General features: G+C 57.1%; 1 protein-coding gene across 4 annotated transcripts in view; it reads right to left on the bottom strand.

Moving 5' to 3' along the window:
- Positions 1-21,459, bottom strand: part of CASZ1 (castor zinc finger 1) — a gene marked incomplete at its 3' end in the record, with an annotated part of 147,207 nt that overhangs the window by 42,526 nt on the left and 83,222 nt on the right. For 2 of the 4 annotated variants that reach the window (XM_082665624.1, XM_082665627.1), the window contains exons 1-2: positions 11,230-11,368; positions 10,753-10,791 (exon numbers count right to left, since the gene is read on the bottom strand). In XM_082665624.1, coding sequence (XP_082521750.1) covers positions 10,753-10,791; positions 11,230-11,278 — 88 coding nt within the window. In that variant the 5' untranslated portion in view covers positions 11,279-11,368. Of the gene's footprint in view, positions 1-10,752; positions 10,792-11,229; positions 11,369-21,459 lie in introns of those variants that run through there. The other 2 variants (XM_082665625.1, XM_082665626.1) reach the window with 1 other exon arrangement.

Raw genomic sequence — 21,459 nt, 5'->3', positions numbered from 1 at the left:
GGTGGGAGGGTGGAATAGGCCAGTCAAGCAGCACGTGTCTTCCCAAGAACACCTGGCTGTTCCCCACCCCTGAAAGCATGGTATGGTTAACACCAGGCAAAGGGCTGGTCCTCTCTCAGATGACACCTACACAAACTCAACACAGCCCCCAGACGCAAACCCCATGCAGGGACAGCTAGCTGTCTGCAGAGCAGCAAGTTGATCCTGTACAGTTCCCGAGGTAGCCCCGTTACTTCCAGAAGCAGTGAGGGCCAGTGGTGAGCTGAGCTGCAAGGGTCTCCCGATCTTTCCTTCCAACAAAATCCATGCTTACACAGAAACATATCTGACAAACATGCATCCCAGGAGAATGCCCGTCCATTCAGACTTTCTTCCTGAAGAACGCTGTGTCCAGTCCATTCATTCCCATTTCTACAGAAACAAGTCAGAATGTTTTTCAACTCCCCTTTGCTACTTCCCTGCAAACAGACGGGAGCACCCCTTTCTCAGGAGGTAGGCAATAATGAACGCTTTTAGAGGAGGCGCCCTCCAAAAAGTTCAAAATGCATTTGCATCAACAATTGCCTTTTACCTCGCAGGGAAGGCCCGGGGATGCGTCCACGTGTTACAGCTGGGATATAGGTGGAGCCCAGAGATGGGGATGTGGGCCAGGCAGCACAGTCAATAACCAGGGCTGAAAGTGGCCTCCACTCCACGCTGCCACTGGAACGGTCCTTGGGGAAGCCCTACTCTGGGTCTGTCTCCCTGCATTTGGGAACAAATCCCTAAGTGTCTCTGGGCCTCCTGTTTCCCCACTGGTGAAACGGGACAACTCCCTGTGTCTTTCTCCGAGGGAATTGATGAGAAGAAATGGATAGTAGGTGTGGTGTGCCTGGAGTCTCTTGGAAGGAGGGCACTGGGTGAACTCACGGGGTTTCTGCCGTCATGATTCTGCATGTTGCACCCCTTCCACTACGGGGGGAGGGGGCTCAGTGTTAACAGGGTGGGGAGGAGTGGGGCCTCAGCTGCAAGGCCTCTCCTACGCCCAGCAGAGGTTTTCAGGCAGTGGCCTGTTGTGCCTGGGGAGGTGTGTGTGCACACCCGCTCGAGCCCACATGCACCTGGCTGAACGCAGCCCACGGAGCCGGAGCCAGGCGGTTTTCGGTGGTGCCAGTGGTTAAGTAACCTATCCTGGGCTGAGACTATTCTAGTTCAGGTGCTCGGGCTCGCCAGGACCCTGAGGGAGGGGCTGCATCAATAAGCCCATCCTTCTGCCTCCAGGCTTGAGGGGGTTCACGGGCCATGGGTCTTTCCAGTCCTGGGCAAACCAGGGCGGGCAGTCACTACATTGCTGACCACATGGAGTGACAGCTGGAAACTGCTCCCGAAGCCCCTCCTTCTTGGGTGTCAAGAGAAGCGCTCCACCTCCTGGGTGCACTGCCCACGTGGGGTGGGAGGTCAGACTGGAGCCCCTCCCACCTTGGGGATTTGAAAAGCTGGTCCCCGGCATTGAAGGGGACGCTGAGCATACATGGAACGTGTCCTCTCAGCTCAGCAGGCCAGGGCAGAGCCCCAGAGGAGCCAGGAAGCAGGGCCTGGCCTGAGGTTCAGGGGAGCCCCCTGGGCCAGAACTGTTCTGTCCAAGCCACTTGGATTTATCAGATGAGCACGGCTTCCCGGCCAGGCCCGCTGGTATAATCCTTTCATTAATTTACTATTCGATGGGAAATTACTCCTTACCCAGGAATATAAGTTTTCATCTTATTTTAAGTTAGATTCTTAAAGCAATTACCCAGGCATCTGGTGATGACTTCACCGCTGCGGCCGGGCCCTGGAGAGGAGAAGGGCAGCCCTGAAGCTGCACAGACCCCTGGCTCCCGGCCCCGGAGGGGAGTTCAAGGAGAACTGGGAGCCCCTAAACAACTGTCCTGGGTCCTGGGAGGGAAGTGGGGGGCACACCGTCATCTCTGATATTTGCTGTTTGTGAAAACACTCCTCTCTGGCACCACCTGCCCCACGAACCTACTGGTGACAGTCGCTGAAAAGCCTCGGCAGCTGGTGCCGTGGGAGCATTTTCTATTTTTAATTGTTTGATCGGAATATTAACTCATTTAGGCCTGTTCCCAAGACACACTTCCCAGCCAGAGGGTTTCCCCCATTCCCCAGACCTTCTTCTCTCCCTGTCCAGTCAGAAATCAACTTTGAAATTAATAACTGGATACACAGACCCCTGCAAGTTTGCAAAGGATCAACACACCCGAGAGAAGAAGAAAGACGGTCCCCGCCGGCCACAGGGTGGCCCCGAGCCATCCTCTCAGCCACCAGGCGGGGGAGGTGGCTCAGGTACCTAAACGCCCCGCTGCTCCTACCTGACACCGCTTTTCCTGGCCAGCCTCTCCCTCTCCCCTCCGGTCAGCCCCACTGACCCAGTCTGCTCACTTGTCAACCTCAAGGGCAGGGACGCTCAGGAGGCTCCCAAGGCACGTGGCCCTGGGCTGAGAGGGGCCGGGCCAGAGGCTGACTTTCCTTTCAGCTTCCACTTCCAAGAGGGAGGGAGAGAGGGCAGCCTCTTCACGGAGCCACAGGAGAACCTGCCAGCCAGTCCTCCCCGGGAGCAACACCAAGGGATCCAGGCCCAGCCCCGATGGGAGAGTCACCCTGCTCAGCCTGAGCTAAGTGTCGCTCCCCGTGCTGCTGGGGACAAACCTAACCCCGGTGGCCCCCTTACCCGTCCTCGGAAGGCCCCCAACCCAGCCCTGGGACCACTTGGCCTCTTCGCCCTACATGCCCTTGGCCCCCCTGCCAAGCTCTTCCCTCTCAAGGTCACAGGGCTGTCCACACCAGAAATATTTACTCACCAGACTGGCCCTGTTAGCAGCACTCACCACAAATATGCTTTCTGATAAAGTTGGCAGAAAAAAGTTCTAGAGCTGGAAACAGTGTCAGAAATCATCCCCCACCCGCACAGTGTGAGGCTGCGAACAGGTCACACAACCAGCCGGCCAGAGTCCTGGCGGAGGCTTTTGTCGCTCTCACTTTTCTCCTTCCTGTTTTACTTCCCAACATACAGCCTGTTGCCAGGGGACCAAGGGCTGGGGATGGCTCTAAGCTCGTACTGGGTCTTGGCCCCCAAAGGGCGCAGCCCAGAGGCAGGGGCGTGGGGAGCGGCCCTCTGTTTCCTCCTGCCAGGAGCTCTCTCAGTGGCCTCTGGAGGACGAGGCCGGGCGGCCTCTTACCTCTGCTTCTCCCTGGGCCGTCTCACCTCGCTGAGCCCCCTTCCCACCCGCCCGCCCTTCCTCTGTGCACATGGGCTTTAATGTTTTTATTACCTGTTTGACTCACTGCCTTATTGCTTCTCCCCTTAATGGGGCCGTAACCGTGGAAACAAGGAATAAACGGGCACCAGAAAATGAGATGATTAAACAGGTCACCCTGGCAAAACAAACTCAGCCAAGGAACCTCTGGGGGTGGGGAGGGCAGGCTCCTCCTCTCCTCACCCTTGGCCAGAAGGCTTGGACCAGACCCCGGACCAACGGCCCAGTCCCTGGAACCGGGGCAGATGCAGTGGGGCGCCCCCTGTTGGGCAGTGGGACACCTGGTCTACCCCTCCCCAGGCTCCCCTATCTCCCAGGCAGCCCTCCCGGCTGGCCTTGGGCCTCGAGCTCTTTGGCTGAAGGGTGGCAAGGAGGGAGGCACAGGCCTCGAGGGAGGGAAGAGCGATGCCAAGGAGAAGATGCATTTCCTGATGACACAAAGATCTAGAATTCGCTCCCTGCTGGCTTCCTGGATGCCTCCTGCTCTCTCACTGGGCTGGAGTCCCCCACCCGATGCATCTCCTGCTCTCACGCAGCATATTCCCCTCCCCCCCCCCCCCCCCCCGCCTCCAGGGGCCCCTTAGTTCATGGAGAAAGCCCTATACTAAAAGGCCAACGTACGTCAAGGTCCAACTCGGGAAGCTTTCCTCTGGGAATCCCTGGTCTTTGGAGCCACACAACGTGTCTGTGTGGCTCCGAAGCCACATCCTGGACCAACCTGCGCTCAGCAAGCCTCCGGTCAGAAGGCTACAAGGGGGCCCTCGTCACTTCTGCCTTGGCCCCTTGGCACTGGCCAGGACAGCGAGTCCAGAAGAGCCCCCAGGAGGCAGCCCGTGGGAAGCTCTAAGGACAGACCCCACAGCCCGCTCAGGAGCAGCCCAAACACCACGCCAGGGGGCAGAGACCCAAAGCCCTGGCAGCGTGGGGTAGGCCTCAGCACGAGCCACCCTTCCTTCTGGCCTTACTCCCTGCACTGCGGGTACCCGGCTGGAGGGGTCCTGGGAGTGTGAGCAGGACCTAGAAAGGAGGAGCATGCCATAGCGAGGTCTGCTGCGGGGAGACGGGCACGGGAGGAGATACAGTGACGTCCTGGACCACCCACTGGCTACTGCCCCCATCCCCTCCAGGGCAGCAGACTGCATGTGCAAGTGTGACCTCACGGCAAGACCCCCCCGCCCCCAAACCTGGTCATGGTTAGCAGCTAATGGGGCCCCCACCAACCACTCATGCCTACCTTCATCCTTATGCCCACTTTCCCCCTTCATGTCATCCCTCACCCCAGCCCCACTCCTTCCTGTAAACCAGGCGTAGAAAGCTCTCGAGGAGCAAAAGCCCAGGTCCCAAGGGAATCACCAAATGTTTCCTGCCTGCCTCCTGCTGCCCTCACTAAGAAGCTGGAGAGGAGTTGGCGAAGAGGCCCATGAATCAATCAATTCCACCAGCACTCACAGTGGGAAGGCGCGAGACCAGCCCTGTACCGCACACTCGGAGGAGACGTGAACGCAGAGCTAACTCTAATATGGTCACCATTACAAAAAGCGGTAGCAGAAGAAAGCAGGGCTCCCGGCCTTGGTCTCTTGGGTCAGGGTACAGAAGCCTGAGTGCCGCCCTGACACACCAATGGCATGGGTATAACCAGGTGCTCAGAGCAGCAGGCCCCCAGCGAACCTCTGATCTCTTGTCTCTTTCCAGTACCAACTGGGTGTGAGGTGGCAAAGGGGGAGGGGCAAGAAGGTAGGCAGGAGGGTCTGGCTTTAGGGAGCTGGGTGGCCTGGGCCAGAAGAGGCAGAAAACTGTGGTTGCACAATGGGAAGCAGCCGGGGGCGGTGGGCTGTGGGGTGGAGGAGGGAGAGGAGTACAAGGCAGCAGAGAGAAGAGGCTGGTGGAAGTCTAGAAGGTGTGGGTGATAAAGGAAACATCGTTTGTCTATCTCTATCTGTCCCAATACCTCCCATCCTTTGTCAAGTTCAAAGGCCACTCCTTCACAAAGCTCCCTGGGCTCTCGGCCCCAGCACGCCCACCTGGTGCGACAGATAAACGCACCTGTCTCCCTCCACCAGACAGACCCCAGAAACCTGGGAAGGACCAGGCGGCCTTCATTTCTGCAGCTCCTACAGCGGGTGCTCCCCAGTGCTTACTGAATTGCAGACCTCACTACTTCATGGGATTTCCTCCCCTTCAGGGCACGATATGTCCTGACGAGTCTGGGGTATGAGGATGCTATGCTGTGGTCAGGCAGCCAGAGGGGTGAACGCTGGACCACCAAGTTGCCACTTTTTCCAATCAATCCCAGAGAAGCAGCCTCCTCCCCTCCGCTCGCTGGGACCACCAGCCCTCCTCCTGTTCCCTGGCTCCTTGCTCTTCCTGCTGTACTCTGGCCCAGCTACCCCAGAACAGCTGCTGCTTGCCTTGGGGACCCACAGGCTGTCATTACTACAGAGCAACTTCCTTCCCCCCTGAAGAGGAGGAGGAGGAGAAGGAAAAGGAGGGGCAAGAGGAGATGGGGTAGCAGCCCGGGCGGTCAGGGTTTAAAAACCAGCTCAGCGGGGCTTCCCTGGTGGCGCAGTGGTTGAGAGTCCGCCTGCCGATGCAGGGGACACGGGTTTGTGCCCCGGTCTGGGAGGATCCCACATGCCATGGAGCGGCTAGGCCCGTGAGCCACGGCTGCTGAGCCTGCGCGACTGGAGCCTGTGCTCCGCAACAGGAGAGGCCACAACAGTGAGAGGCCCGCGTACCGCAAAAAAAGAAAAAAAAAAGCAACAGCTCAGGGAGGGCAGTGCAAAGGACAAGCCTTGGGGCCTGGGGTGGGAGAGCGAGGGTGGGGAACAGGGGTAAAGAAATGGCCTGACTCTTCTAAGAACGGTGAGCCAGGCAGAGGAGGCTGATGGAGGGGGCAGGTGCATCACTAACCCGGCAGGGCCCAGGAAGAGGAGAAGCCTGGGCCCACAGCCTCCTGGGTCCCACCCAATCCTCTGCCCAGGGACTTGAGCCAGGGGCAGCAGCTTTAATGAGGAGATGCTGCTGCCGTGACTCAGCCCTCCAAAGGTGTCTCCATTTATTTTATTTTGCCATCATAAAACCCAAGCTGCAACTCAGCCCGATGCCCTGGCTCTGGGGGATGGGGGAACACAGCAGTGATGGCGAAGGCTACTGCAGGCCTTATATCCAGAGTTTTGCTCTTGTATCTTATAACCAGTGCCAGGGCTGGTTCAAGGGGCCACTTCGCAAACCAGAGCTGCCTGTCTCGAATGCTTTGTTCCAAAGAGAAGGTCCAAATGTGTGCTTCTCACCTCGTCCACTCAACCCGTCCCCCAAGATGCCCCACTGAACCCTCTCAGGAAAATCAGGTTGGGAGCTGGACAACCAGAGGCCTTAAAGGTCAGCCGGTGCTCACGCCCCCCCAAACGTCACAGCCGGCCTCTGAACGGTACCAGGAAGCTCACGAGTTCGGAGACGGCCCATCCTGTCCTTGGCTCCGACTCCTCCTTCCTGCCAAGACGGCACTGAAGCACCTACCCCCTGCAGCAGACTGGCAAAACCAGCGCCCAACCTGACCGTAGGGACTGGCCCCAGCTTAGACTGGTTGAGTGGGTGTACCTGGCCAAGTAAAGGCTCGAGGAAGAAAAACTGAGGACAACCTGCTCTGGCCCAAACTCAGCATGGACTCTCTTCCTCCAGAAACAGCACAAGAACCTTCCCAGGCCCCAGTGTGACCAGAGCCAGCAAGGTTCCTAGAAGTCTCCACTCCTGGCAAGGCCCTGGCCTTGAACCGGTGACTCACAGCAGCCCTGAGGGTCTGGAGGTGGGCTGACACTCAGAGCAGCAACTTTGGGTTGGGGAAGGCAAATTCTTTGCTCTCTGGGGTCAGCTACTGCCTGGAAGAAGCCTGCGGCCTTTCCTCTCCCCTCCTTGAGACTGTGGTGTCCGCGAAGCACGTGGCCAGCATGTGGACATCCCACTCCAAGAACCAGGCTACTAAGCCAGCATGTCTCAGCTCCCTTGACCCCATCATTCGTGGCCTCGTCCACAGCCGAGGCTGGGGCCAGGATACAATGTGGGGTGCGGGGGGTGGGGTTGGTCTGTATGCAGTGTAAGGGGGTCCAGGCCTGGAGTCCCAGCAGAGCTTATCCCAGGGAAAAAGAAGCAGGCCTGGCTCAGTAAGCAGCACTGATCCCTCCCCCTGACTCACCCTGACAACACAGCTACAGCCACAGCGCCAAGTGGGCAGTGGTGCCCCTCATGGCTCCCCCGTGGTCCCTGGTCAGCCCTTTGAACTTGCTCTCTTGCCTGTTTGGCCCTTTACCTGGCAGAGCCTACCCTGGATCCTCTGATGGACAGCTCTAGCCCTGGACGGCCCCTCCCCCTCTCCTCAAGACCTCCCTAGGGAGAGTGGGGGCAATTACGACCAGATCCTCAAGAATCAGGGGCAAGTTCCTTTTCAAAGCTCTACGGCTGTTTCAAAGCCATTTTTCACCCTGGCCTCCAGCTTTTTTCAGGGCCTAGGAATCAGCCTAGCGGGGCCTAATCCTGGGGAGCTTCCCAACTGCAGCCTGGACTTACCTGTGTCTGAAAGCTTCCTGCCTCCTCCCCTCCCCCTCCTGACTCCCTCCCCCAGGGAAATCACTCTAAAAGGGCCTAATGGAACTATGTCCTCCTCTCTTCCTCTCTCTCCTCCCTCCCTCCCTTTCTTTCTCTTTCCTTTTTTTTTTTATTAGCATTTGTGGAATTTATTCCCAAACTCTCCTAATCTTCCGTACACAACCATTTGATTTGCATAACCCAACCCCCTCTCATAAAAACTGGCTGCTAGTTTAATTAAAAAATGTAAATTTGCTGTCATCTCGGGGCCTGGTGAACGAGGACGACATCGGCATTTTTTATTGCTCAAGACCTCCAGACTGATCCAGCCCTTGGCCGAACTATGGTGGAAGAAAAGGGGTCCACATGGCCCCTGAGGGTCTTGTGGTTCTGCTGTCCCCTCCTGAGAAGCCCTGGTTCTCCCACCACTGAACTGCTTATGGCTGTAATGCTTCAGAACCTAGATCCGGAGTGATGTTAACCCACGACCCAACGCTTACTGGGTCCCCTGGTACCAGCAACCCTTTGGGCCCTGTGTCTCCAGCCTTGTGCTGTGCTAGAGAGGCCCTCGGCAGAAGCTGCCTGTGGTCCCCCAAAAGAAGAGAGCCCCTCATCACATCAGCAATGAGTCCAGGCCAGAAACGAGGCCCCTGGCCCTGGCTGTGTGCAGAAGTACATCCCAGAGGTTGAGGAAAGATGAGCACGCAGTGAGCCCAGAGACAGGCGCAGAGGGGGATCTCAGAGCTCCCACCTGCTTCCCTTTTTTTGTGAAGAGGGGAAAAAGTGCTTTTCTTCTGAAGTTCTGAGATTAAGGGAAACTTTCAAGTTCAAAGAAAAAGCTGAGATGGTATCACCAGATGACTTCTCCAGGAAACAGTCAGAACTTTGACACCCTGGACCTCCTCTCACTGAGCGGCCAGAGTCCAGGCCTGGGTCCTGCTGGGAGGGCCCTGCTCCAGCTACGGGAGGGACCAGAGCTGACCACAGGGGCCCTTCTAACTTCTAGGAAAAGTTTCCAGAGCCTGTCCCTAGAGGGCTGGGAGAAGTAAGTGCTGGGAAAGATGTTACAAGAGGTTCTGCCACCTGCAGGCCCAGGAGGCCCTCTCTCCAGTCGGAGATACCCTACAGAAGGGCTTTGGAGTTGTGCCCCGACAGCAGGTGGGAATAGGGCAGGAGGGTGGACTCCAGCTCCAGTTGGCATCTGGGTTAGAAGGAGGAAGCTGAGGGCCCGACTTCCAGCCAAGTAATGCCTAGGTCCCCTGTGCCTGCCCACAAGCAGAGGCTCACCTGTCCCAGGTAGGGGGTGGTGCATTACCACCACCGGCCCATCTATAAAGTCTGCTTTTAGCTGGGATGGGGGGGGGCATTTCTGAAGAAAGGGGGTGGGGCCTGAGAGGGAGGCGATGAGGCACCTGATTAGAGGTGGGGGGGGGCTGCTTCTCTGTGGGAGTGAAGGGCAGGGAGGGGCAGGGTGGCAGCAGTGGCCTTAGACACCTTAATCACTTTGCCCAGCAGGGGTTGTTGCACCTTTCCTGGGCACAGAGGTCCCCAGGACCTCCACATCGAATTCTCCAAGATCACACCTGGCTGGACATAGTATTAATATTCCTTCCCCAACAAACACACTTCTCTCCTTCCCAAAGCCGCTGCCATGTCCTGTCACCCATCCTGGGCACCCTAGTGCTGCCTCCTGCCCTCTCTGCCCACTCCCTTTTGACTTCAGGAGGTCAAATGTCAGCCCATGGATCCCAAGGGGCAATGCCATGAACTTGGGCCATTATAAACAACCACTCTAACAGTCACCCATACCACCTTCTATAAATGAAACAGAAGGGTTCAGAGATCAATCTCAATGAATTATGAACCTGTTTATCACTGACTTAAAGACATTTAGCAAGAAGACAGCGCTCTTGTCAGCCTAGGATGAGGGACCTGGTCAAAATTCCATTTCAGTACAGAGGGCTAAGGGAAAGCCTGAAGAACGTAAAGTAAACCTCACTCTGGGCTCAGACTGGAACCTCAGATAGGAAGAGAAGAGAAATGTTGAATACAATTAGATTAAAACCAACAACACACCAAAATCTCAGCATAAACTCTGCTCCAGGCCAGCACTATGCTATGTGGAACCCTAACCTAGGCGCCATGCTAGGCCCCCCAAAACCCATACGTCCAAATTCAGTAGTTTGTCTGGTCTACCCTCTCCCAGGGTAGGGGCTAAGGGGGATGGGAGAGAGTCCTGGGCCCCTCACTTTGAACTGATAACAGCCGCCTCATCCCACGGATTCTCAGGTGAAAAATACTCATTGGCCATAATAAGCAGCTTGATCACCCGACACAGCCTCGTCCCACATAAATTAAATTCCTTTACCTTGAGAGAGTCGCCCCGAAACCAGACTAACCGCCTTTCCCAACAGGACGCTGCTTTCAAAAACTAAACCATCCCCCACTGAAAAAATAAAAACACACACCCCACAGCCAGATACACAGAGATCTTTGCTGGAGAAGGAAAAAAAAAAAAGAAACAGAAAAAACACGCAGCCGTTCAAAAAACACGGAGAGCAAAAAACAAAAACCCCACGAAAACCCCCTAAATCCTCTCTCTGTGTGCCCCCCAGCTCCCTCTCCCCTAGGTTCTTTCACAATGACAAGCATCAAATTAGTCACAGTCCCTAAGCAAGTAACAAATAATAACAATAATATCATCGGAAGCCTCACGATCCAGAAACCCAGGCAAGAAGCGCAGCCCGCTCCGGACCCTCTCCAGACCAGCACCCCCCCGCGCCCCGCTCAGCTGCTACCTCATTGGGCTAAAAATAATAACTTCCGTAAAAGAACCGAAAGAAAAGTGAAAGAGCCACCCCTGGTTCCCACCGGCCGGTACCTGTACCAAGATCCATTCTCCTCTCTTTGGTCCCAAACTCTTCGAGGAACGCCAAAAAAAGAAGAGGAAAGAAAAGAAATCTGTTTAGTCTCTCGCAGTGCCCCCCACTACCCACCCCAGCTTTCCCCCTCCGCTCTCCGCACCCTTCCCCCATCGAGGGGCGGTCAAGTCCCCGGGCCTGGGGGAGAAATGAGAAGGGAGACCCGGAGGGAGAGCGAAAGTTTCTCCCTCCCGCCCCTCTCTCTCTGGCGCTCCGGCACTGCACACTCAAAGCAGCTCCTCTCTGCTCTCGAGTTTATTAAACTAAAAGAGAAACTATTTATAGACGCGGCCCGGGTCGGGGGACCCGGCCGGCCCCCGAGGCCGAGGGACGCCCCTGCCCGCGCCCGGCCCCGCTCCCGCCGCCCCCGCCCCCGCGCCAGGGTCGGAGCCCCGTGGCGGCGCCCCCTGCCCTCCCCGCCCCACTCCGGTACTCACCATAGTCGGAGAGTCGAAAGCCGAATTCACTTAAATAATCAACTTTCATAATACTTAATTAATGCCTAATTGCGACTGATTACTCCCCGAATAACAAGTTGTTTTAAAGCCCTGATGTCATTGCTCCTGACGGTAACACTCAGGGTAACAGTTTGGCAGGAGGGAGCGGGCAGGCGGGCGGGCGGGCGGGTGCGGCCGGGGGCGCTGCCAGGCGCCGAGGTGATTGGCAGGGCGGCCGCGGTACCGCCTCCTCCCGGCCCAGCCCGCACCGCCCCGGCAGGTGAAAGAGCAGAGCTCGGCCCGCCCGCGCGCGCGCCCGCCCGCGGGAGGCTGGAGTGAATGGGCTCGCGCTCGCCCGCCCCGCGCCCGCTCCTACAGGCGCGCCTCCGTCCGTCCCCCCGCGCGCGCGCGCGCGCTCCTCACACGCGCGCCCTCGCCCCGCGCCCGCTCCCTCACGCTCGTGCGCGCGGCCTCAGCGCACCGGCCCGGGCGGCCAGCCTTATTGGCTCAGCGATTGCCCAAACCTTAGAGTTCGGAGGAGGGAGGCGGGGACTCGGCGCCCGGGGACTGGAGGGAGGGGAGGCGGGAGGGGGACGCGGCGGTCCGAGAGGACCCTGCGGCCCGCGCTCGCGCCCCCGCGCCAACTCTGGCCGGACGCCGCGGGCGGGCGCGCGCTCGCACGCTCTCCTCGGCGCTCCGGCCCCGCCGAGCGCGACTCGATGGCGGCCGCGCGGACTCACTCCCCGGCGCCGGCCGGCCGAGGGCTCGCGGCGCGCGCAGCCGAGCAAACTTTTCCGCGCCGGCGGCCGCAGGTGTGAGCGCCGCGGGGTCGCGCCCACCGAGCCGCGCGCCCTGGTACGCCCCCCCGGGCTCTGGGTGCTGGTACCAGGCGTTTCGTTTCCTCCCCATCCCTGAATCTCTTCCTGTTGCTGTTGGCGGTGGTGTTTTTTAGCTCTGAAGAGGAAAGACTCAGGGGCCTTGGGCCTGGGTGTCCCGGGGAACACTCGCATCGGCCTCGCGCTGTTCCGCACACCGTGCCCGTCGCAGGCTTCACGAGTGCGGGAACCCCCAGGGCTGCGCCACTTTGGTTTGGCTTCGCCTTTAAATGAGCCCTGGCTCCCCCGCCCCCACGCCGATTCCGGGTGGACCCCGGCTCCGCGCCACATCACTGCTCTCCAGGCCTTCCTCCTCCCGCTGCCCCGCAGTTCCGCCCCCAGCCCCGCAGTGGGGACGGCACCTCCTTCCTCCCTCACCCTGCCTTGGCCGCCTATCCTCCGAGGGCCGCCACCACGGATCCGCGCTGTCACTTGGGCTGCCAACCGGCCCTCTTGCCTCTGCCACCTCCCATGCGGGGCCGTGGCAGACAGGGCACAGACACCCTCAACCAAGGAGCCAGCGTCCTGCCACCTGCCCCCTCTGACATCGCCGCATTTCCTGTCTGCCAGTTCATCGCTGGACCAGGGCAACTTCTCTCCTTGCCCTCCTTTCCCCTCAGAGAAAGCACTTAGTACGTATCTTTCAGTCCCCAGATGTCCCTGCTGCAGCCAGATATGTTGAGATTCCTTAAATTTTAGTCATCTAAGTTAACCACTGGGTAGGAGGCAAGGAAAGAGGCAGGCGAGTAGGAAGGTGGGCAGTTTTGCTTGTGAAGTACCTGGATCTCACTGTCCCCAGCTCTCCGTCTGTCCCTTCTGCAGCCACCCTGCTGCCTTCCTCCCCTCTCCTGTTTCAGGGGAGGCCACACTGCCTTCAATGAGGGGAGGAGACCAGAACCCAGGTTTTCTTTTCTCTGGTCTTCCGGCAGCATTAAGCAAAATGGCACTGGACTATTTTTGCAATATTTCTCTTTTGCAAAGGGAAGGGCCCAGGGAGGCCTTGGGGCAAGTAAGGGAGTTAACAATCTACTCTTTTTCCCACTTTCCCCTTATTTTTCTTCTCCCTTTATTTACTTATTTACTTTTTAAATTGCACTTTAGTTCCAAATGGCCTCACAGGGAGATTAACATCCCTCCCCCATTCGACTGCTCTCCCTGTTGCCTTCTTGGCAACCCCCATTCCTGGTTGTCACACAACCCTCTACCTTTCAAGACCTGCCCCATGCCTATGGAGGACGAGTAGCTGGAGAGGCCCAGGAGCTCTGAGTGTCCCCCAGTCCTAAAACCCTGAACAAGGGAGCAGAGCTCCTTAAACAAACCAAGCCCTGTGCTCCCCAGAGGCTGGTACAAAAACTGCTGGCACCGAGCAACCAGGCAGCAAGGACCATGAGCTTCTCCCCAGGTGGGATCTCAGAGAGGGCACTGCAGTGTCCAGGATTGCTCTGGGGTACACACATGCCGCTGGGTTCTCCCACCCATGACTCCCCAAAGCAAGGCTTACAGCTTTGGGTTGTAACAGCAGTCAGTCAAACCCAAATCCCAATCCTGAAGTGTCTGCTTCCCCATCTGAGCAACTGGGATGTAGAAGGAAGCCTGAAGACCTAGGGGTAGAAGGGTGATTTCTGGGTGCATCTGAAATGTGCACGTATGGGGAGCTCCCTGCATATGTGACCCACACGGCCTAGGGGCTCCCTCTGAATGTCCTTCTGGGCTTCTGCTGATGGTGGTCAGGGCATGGGAGGGCATGCCTTCCAGTCACTCACGCAGGACCCACAGGATTGGCTGCACAATAACTTGGGGGCCTCTGGTGGACAAAGGCTGGAGAGGAATGGCTGAAGGGATAGAACTGAGAGAGCCGGACGGAAGGCGGAACAGGCAGGGCGGGCGAGAGGGGCTCGCCAAGCGCAGCCAGTGGTAGAGGGAGGCGTGAGCCGCCCGGAGAGCCTCAGCTCTGCCAAGACGATGGCCACAGTCAGCCACTGCAGGCTTCAGAGGCTCTGCCCACGAGCGAGGGGCCTTCCTGAGAGGCACAGAAAATGAGGCCATCTTAGCATGTTATGATTTGAGATTTGAGAAGGCTGAGGCCGTGTCATGGAGGGGTCCCCCGATTTCTCTTTCTCTCCCTGTGTGTGTACTCATACCAAGGCCCAGAACCCTGGCACCTCTGAGTCTATGGCCCATTTTGCCTTGAGAGCCCTGATGTGGTAACACCTCTTCGACCCTGAGGCCAGGCCACGGTTTCTGTGCCTCGGGCCCGGGGAATGGAAAGCCCAGTGCCACAATTCCTCCTGGTCTCGAGGCCCTGGGCCCAGAGCCACCAGCTCCTCCTCTCACACCCCACCTCCAACGGGAAACGTGGAGCCCTGCCCAGCAATGCCACCCACCGGGCCCCTCACACGGGTCCAGGGGAACCTGTCAGCTGTCCCAGGACAACCTTCCCTCGCTGGCTCCCGGCGCCCTCGCATCCCCAGTTTGCCCACTCAGTCTCTCTCCCTCCCGAGCCCGGGGCCTTCTCACTCACCAGCCTATTTACACACCAGGTATCTCATGCTTTATCTGCTCTCATTTTGAATTTGTAACTTTCACATAAACTTGAACAAAGATCCTTTTGTTCCTGCACCCCACCCCAGGATCCCAATGAACTGGTTCCCTCTGAGGCGACTAGGCCAGGACACGGGAGCCTTGGCCAGACGACTGCGGGTACATGTGAGCAAGCATGTTCGCACCTGCGGGGAGTCTGTGTGCCTGCGTGTGAGCACACTCCCCAGGCGGGCGGCGGGAGGGGTCGGGGGAGCCTTGAGTGAGCAAACTGTGGATGGGAAGGATGGTGGGCGTGGAGGGCAGAGCCCAGATGCCATGGAGCGGGGATGGGATAGCCTGCCAGTAGGGCACGAGAGGTCATGGGCCCCGGATGGGTGGGTATCGGGGCAGGGGGTAAACGAGGATGAAGAGGAAACAAAGAGCAGAGAGGCACAGCAAAGTGGGTGGCGGAGCGAGGGGCTGAGGCCAGGCTCGAGCTGAGTGTAAGGCAGATAGAGGGATCGCATTATGGCGGTCTAGGGGCTGGCACGGCCGCACGCTCAGCGCCGTAATCCTGTTAGCCAGCAATCTCCATTCCGAAAGAGCTTCATTTCTTTGTGAATATTTGTAAACTAGATATCTAATGGAAAATTATAGGAAAATTATAGTGAAATTCATGACGGAGAAATCCGATTATCCCTAATTCAATTATGCCATCTTAGCCCACACAGCACATTTCCCATTTTTTTCCCATAAATACCGATGCCAGGGGTCCCGGTAATCAAATAAAATTGAAAATCATCTTCCCATTAAATTCAATTAGCCGCAATTTCTAAAGCCTATCAGAGATTTTAATTACTAAATTATAAAATTCTCCAATGCTAAATTGAAACCAAAAAAATTGCACATCCTTATATTTCAGAGAAAAAAAAGGAGGGGCCAGCAAAATCCTCGGAAAATGCCCTACTCTCTGTGCCCAGCTCCAAAGCAGGTTCCCCACCTGGAGGGACAGCACACCGCTGCCTCCTTGCCAGGTTGAGGACGAAGCCAGGGGGAGAGGAGAGGGCCTGTCAGGGGAGGGACTGAGGCATATTAATTTAACAGAGGGGCAAAGCACACCTCCAACCCCAAGCAGCTGGAGCTGGGCTGGCCCCTAGAGAGGACTCGCGTCCTCACTGGCTGTCCTGGCTCCTAAGATGCCCTCAACTTTGAACCCCACGGAGAGTGAGGTCTATAACTGCTACCTTCTTGGCCCGTGGACATGGCTCGGGCCCAGGTCACAGCTTGGCCTCAGAGCAGCAGACCAGAGGCAGCCGGCTTCTTACTCAGTGGCTGGCTCTCTGACCACCCAGCCGGGCCCCCAGATGGCCTGGGCTGGGTCAGAGGTGGGAGTAGGACGGAACCCGATGTTGAGGGTGGCCAGACATCATGGGAGGGTTCCGTGGCCCCGAGCCTTCTCCAGAGCATTCCCAGGAGCCATGGGTCCTGGCTGTGTACCAGCCTCCTGAGAGAAGAGCTGGGGATGGACATGGCCCAAATTTGGCCTCTCCCTGTACTTCTAGCTCATTCCTTGTTCTTACCCTCTTCTGGGAAGCTGACCGGCTGAACTGGCCAGAAGGAATACCTTGCCCCGTAGGACAGCTCACTCTTTTGCCCCCATCTCCTTTTAGGGAAGTACTGGCCATAACCCCAACGGTAGCCCCTCCTCTCTCACCCCCCCTCCCCCGCACCCGCAGGCCACTTACCCCACTCTAAAGCCTGCTCTAGGAGTCAGAAGAGCCTGGGGAGATGGCACCGGTGGTAGCATAAAGGGACCCTAGATCTGAAACCCAAGGTGGGTGGCTGGGTGGGCAGCCGCTGGGCCCGGCAGTTTCAGGGCAGCCAGGGGCTGAGCTGCCAGCAGCCAAGCTGCCAGCAGCCCAGCACCCAGGGAGCAGGGAGCAGGTTTAATTTGCCAGGCAGTCAGGAGTGCCAGCAGGGGAGGTACCCGCAAACAAAACAAAAACAAAAAAGTTAATTATCTTTGGCTTTTTCTTAATAAATATCCAAACTGGCCCGGCCGGATCCTCCGCTTTGGAGGGAGAGAGAAGAAGGAGGAAAAAACCCCAAACCAAATCCAACAGACTCATTCTCTACCTTTCCCTTTGTCTCTCATCCTTGTATTTATCTCTTATCAGAGGCAGTAACAGTTTCACATTAATTCCCAAATTTTGCAAGTGCAAGAGTGTGGTCACAAATAGTTGTTTTGTCTTGTTTTGTTTTTTTAAAGTTTTGGGGTGAGAAAGTGGACATGTGAAGAAGAAAGAGGCAGGCAGGGGGAAAAAAGGCGAGAAGAAACAGGACAGAAGCAGAGGGAGTGAGAAAAAGACAGAAGGAAAGAGAGAGAAGGAGAAACAGAGCAAGTGTGATGCGGGGAACTGAGCTCGTTGCATTGCCCCCAGCGGCACGGCCCAGCCTGTGGCCCCAACCTGGGCAGGGACCTTTTCTGGAATGTTATGTTGGCATTTTATTTCAGTTACAATTATCAGCTACAGGAGATAATGGGGATTTTTCATCTTAAAGCTCCAAACCACCTAGGTCTCATTGGCCACTTGGGCTCCCCTGCTGCTGCGAGTTCGTGTGGCAGCCCTCCCTTCCAGGAGCTTGGCTGCGGAAGAGGGGAGGTGGGCTGTCCTTCTGAGGCGTGTGACTTTTTCTATGTGGAATCCCAAGTACACCTGGGGAGAGAGACGCGTGTTGCCACCTGGGCCTACGTGTCGGGATGGTGCTCATACACGCCTGAGCCCGTGCTGTAAGAAACATCTGGTAGGGCACGTGGTGGGGGTAGGCAGCCAGGACATCGGGCAGTCCCTCACGGAGCACGGGCACTGCAGTCCCACTACATGGGTTCAAACCCTAGCTCTATCTCTAACCAGCTGTGCAACCTCAATCAAGTCACTGACCCTCTCTGAGCCTCCATTTTCTCAACATCAAAGTCAATAATAATTAGTGATTGCCGAGGGCTGAGGGTAGGGGAGAATGGAGAGTGACTGCTAATGAGTCCGGGCTTTCCTTCTGGGGTGATGGAGAGAGTCTAAAATTAGATAGTGGTGGTGGTGGCACAACCTTGGGAATATACTGAAAACCACTGAACTGTACACTTGGTATGTGAATTATGTCTCAATAAAGTGGTTATAAAAAAGTGGGGATAAAAAGGGGGAACGATAACAGCACTTACTGCATCGAGCTGTCATAAGGGCAGACAGAGCTCATAGCCTGGCACAGAGTAACGCTCAGTAAGGATCCACGAGCAGTCACTCACATGGATCGCGGAGGATGGGCTGGCATCCTGGGGCCTGGGCTGGTATCCATGTACTCACACTGCTGGGGCTTACAAATGTCTACCTGGGGCCTTGGGGCCAGGCCAGCGGGTTGTCAAGCAGCTGAGCTGCCCGCCCCCAGTACTTGGTCGAGGCTCCTGGGCGACTGCTCCCTGGCAGGGATGGGAGAGTGCACGGTCCTCCTCCTGCCTCCCCGCCCGCGTCCCTGGAGAGGAGGCTGCCCACCGTGGCAGGCCGACTCTGTGCTCACTCTCCCCGTCTCACAGAGCACTCATATTTTCCATGTGCAGCAGACCGTGAATTCACCTTCATACTAGTTACAGGGTTATTTAGCTTCTCCTGACACTGACAATCACCAAACTTTAATTCGCTGCTTGGTTTCTCCCTGCTGCGCCCTCTGCCCACCCCCAAAATCACTGGGAGAGGATGGGAAGAACCTAGGTCTGGCCCCCTCTTGCCAAAGCCTGCCCTTCGGAGTGATGGAGTGATGGGAGGAGGGGGGTTGGTCAGAAGGAGAAGATGATGTGCAGAGGGCGGAGAGAGAGAGCAGTACGGGAGAGAAGAAGTACCACCAGGGCTAAGGGGGGCTTCCATCCCGCTCCTCTGGCCTGACCGACACTAATGTATTCAACCTGATGTCCATCCCGTTATGAATGAAGACTCAGCTGACTGGGCTGCAGGTCTGAGGGCTGGCAGCCCTGGCCAGGACCTCCGGGGCCAGGACTCACTGAGATCCCAGGACCAGGCAGCTGGCATGGGCTGGCTCCTCTGCCTGATGCTGGACGAGCACGTGCCCATCTGGGAACTCACCAGAGGGAGCCCATTCTTACCAACCTGAGAAGCCAGCTCTCATTTCCTCCCCTCTCCTGTGCCAGTCTCCTGTCAGGCCAAGCCCTCCTGCCCTGTAGAGGTCTCTCTCTGGCTTACAGCCCTGTTGCCAGGATCACGTCTCTCTTCCTTTGATAAAGCCAGGGGGGGTCTGCTCAAAGCTACTGACAAGCATCAGATGAGAAACAGAGACTGAGACATCGCCCACCAAGGATCCCAATCACACAATCCTGGGACCAGTGTAGGAGACAGGGCCCAAATGTGGCCACGAGTCTGCTTCCTCGCCCAGTGGGAGGGGCCGCTGCTGCCCTGAGCACCCAGGCCAGCCCCAGCAGGGTCTTTGTCTCTCTTCCCTTGCCTTCAGCAGATCCCCTTCTTTCTGTCTCCTCTGTACTCCCACACCTTTCCAGGAGTGGGCCCAGCTTCCAGAAGATCCAAAGAGGCCTCTGGTTAGCTCAGGGGCCAGGCAAGCCCAGAGATCTCAGACTCTTCCTCGCAGCTACTCTCCACCTCCGGAAGTGGTCACCATCACCCTTCCCCAAAGCCTCCCGGGAAAGCGAGGTTTCCTCTGAGGACCATTTGGTGGAAACAGGGGACTCTCTTATTCGCCGAATCCAAGCTGGCTCCATCAGCCACTCATCGGGCGGAGAATCCCAGGAGCAGAGACTCACAAGGCAAGGACCTGGGGGGCTTGCAGAAGCAGAGGCAGGGCCAAGGGCAGAGCCAGGAGGGGAGAGGCAGGGAAATCCACTGGTGGGTCCAAGCTCTGCCTGCTTCCTCCCAGCCCTGTTCCACTGCCCCACCCCTGCTGGCAGGGGAAGTGGCCATGGTGGCCTGGGCAAGAGAGATGTCAACGGGAGCGATGGCAGAGATGGGAGAAGGGGCTTGTTGACTGCAAACTGTCCATTATGGCTCAGATTATAAGCATATTGCGCAGGGCTCTCTGCACGATGCCGAGGAAATCCAATACGCTGAAAGGTTAATGCAATCAATTAGGGTGACAAGGAAGTAAAGGAAAGCCTTCAGAGTAGATGAAAAGGAGAGAGAGGGAGAAAGAAAGAGCGCCGTGGAGTTGGGGGTGGCACTACGGCGGTGGGAAGGTGAAGAGGAAGAGAAACTAATGGGATGCAGAGAGAAGGCTTGGAGGGGAAAACAGATCTGCAAAAGGCCAGGAGCCCGCGAAAAGAGGACAGTAAGAGAGACGGCAGCAGAAGCAGCAGGAAAGGGCAACTAGTGAGCTGTGCGGGGACCCGGCTCCCAGCTCGTCTCAGACCTCTGACTGCTGCACAGCTTCAATTTCCTTCCCGCTCCCCGCTCCCCCCTCCCCCCTCCCTGCCAGCCTTTCCTCTAGGGCTTGGAGCCTGGCTCCCAGATTAGCTCACAGCGCTATTAATGTGCAGCCTTGGTCCCTGCCCCTGTACTGAGCGTGTGCCCACCATGTAACGTCCAGGGCCTTCTCCACAGAACTGCAGAGTGGGTCCCAATTGCCCCAGAATGGGCCCAAGTTCAGACCCAGACTCTTCCCTTGGCTTGCTCTGCTCTCAGCAGACCCCACAGCTTTCCCCTATGCATCCTAGTTCGTACTTGCAACAAGCCTACAAAGCAGAGAGCGTGGTGGTCAGGGCTCCGTTTTACAGATAGAGAAACTGGTGCTCGAGAGGTTATGCGACTTCCCAGGGCCCTGCAGCAGACATGGAGAACCCGGGACCGACCTGAGAACTCCAGTGACTCCCAGTCCACCACCCGTGCGGCATTTCTTCCACGGCCCTCGCTCAAGCGAGGAGCCTCAGCTTCTCCAAGGTGAGGGACTCAGTGGTCCCGGGGCAGGGGTGGGGGACTGCATGGAACCTGCTTAGGGATGACTGCTGGCTCCTACATGCATGGTGGAGACCCAGGCTCTGGCAGGTGAACAGGAATGAAGGAAGGAGGGAACGCAGGCGCTGCCTACCTGTCAGGCCCCGGGCTAGCCACCTTCGGCCCCATTCACTCACTCGCTTGTCCCAGTAACCCTGCAAAGTAGATATTCTGCTCACCTTGCAGAAGAGGAAACTGCGGATCTGAGAACTCGCTGAAGGCTACAGGATGGAGACACAAGGCTCCTGGATGCCGGGAGCAAGAGATCTGAGGAAACAGTGGCTGTCAAGGAGAGGACAAGCCGGGACTTCTATGTAGATGGGACTGAGCAGGAGATGGGGTCCTACAAGGAGTAGAGAGAGAAAGGGCAGCCCCAAAGGGACCAGGACTGCAAGCAGCCCCGCAACCTCAGGGACAGGGCTCCCTGACAACTGCCCGGGCCCCTCAGAGCAAGACACGAGCACAGAGCAGGATGATGGTTGCACAGCACTGTGAACGTACTTAATGCTAGGGAACTGCACACTTAAAAATGGTTACAATGGTAAATTTCATGGTGTGTATATTTTACCACTGGGAAAAAAAAAAAAGAGCAGAGGGCAGGAGTCAGAAACCCCAGAGGGAGAGACAATAAACTTTTCCTATAAAGGGCCAGATAAATATTCTAGGCTTTTCAGGCCAAACGTGCTCTGTTGTAGCTACTCAGCTCTGCCATCATAGAGTGAAAGCAGCCATAATTGATATGCAGATGAGTGGATGTGGCTGTGTTCCAATAAAACTTTATTTACAAAAACAGGCAGTGGGCCAAATTTGGCCCTCTGGTCATACTTTGCCAA

This window comes from Grampus griseus (genome assembly GCF_964374135.1).
Source record: "Grampus griseus genome assembly, chromosome: 1".
In the NCBI taxonomy this organism is placed as follows: Eukaryota; Metazoa; Chordata; class Mammalia; order Artiodactyla; family Delphinidae; genus Grampus; species Grampus griseus.
Note: the sequence above shows the minus strand (reverse complement) of the source record. Positions and strands in the feature narration are given on the sequence as shown.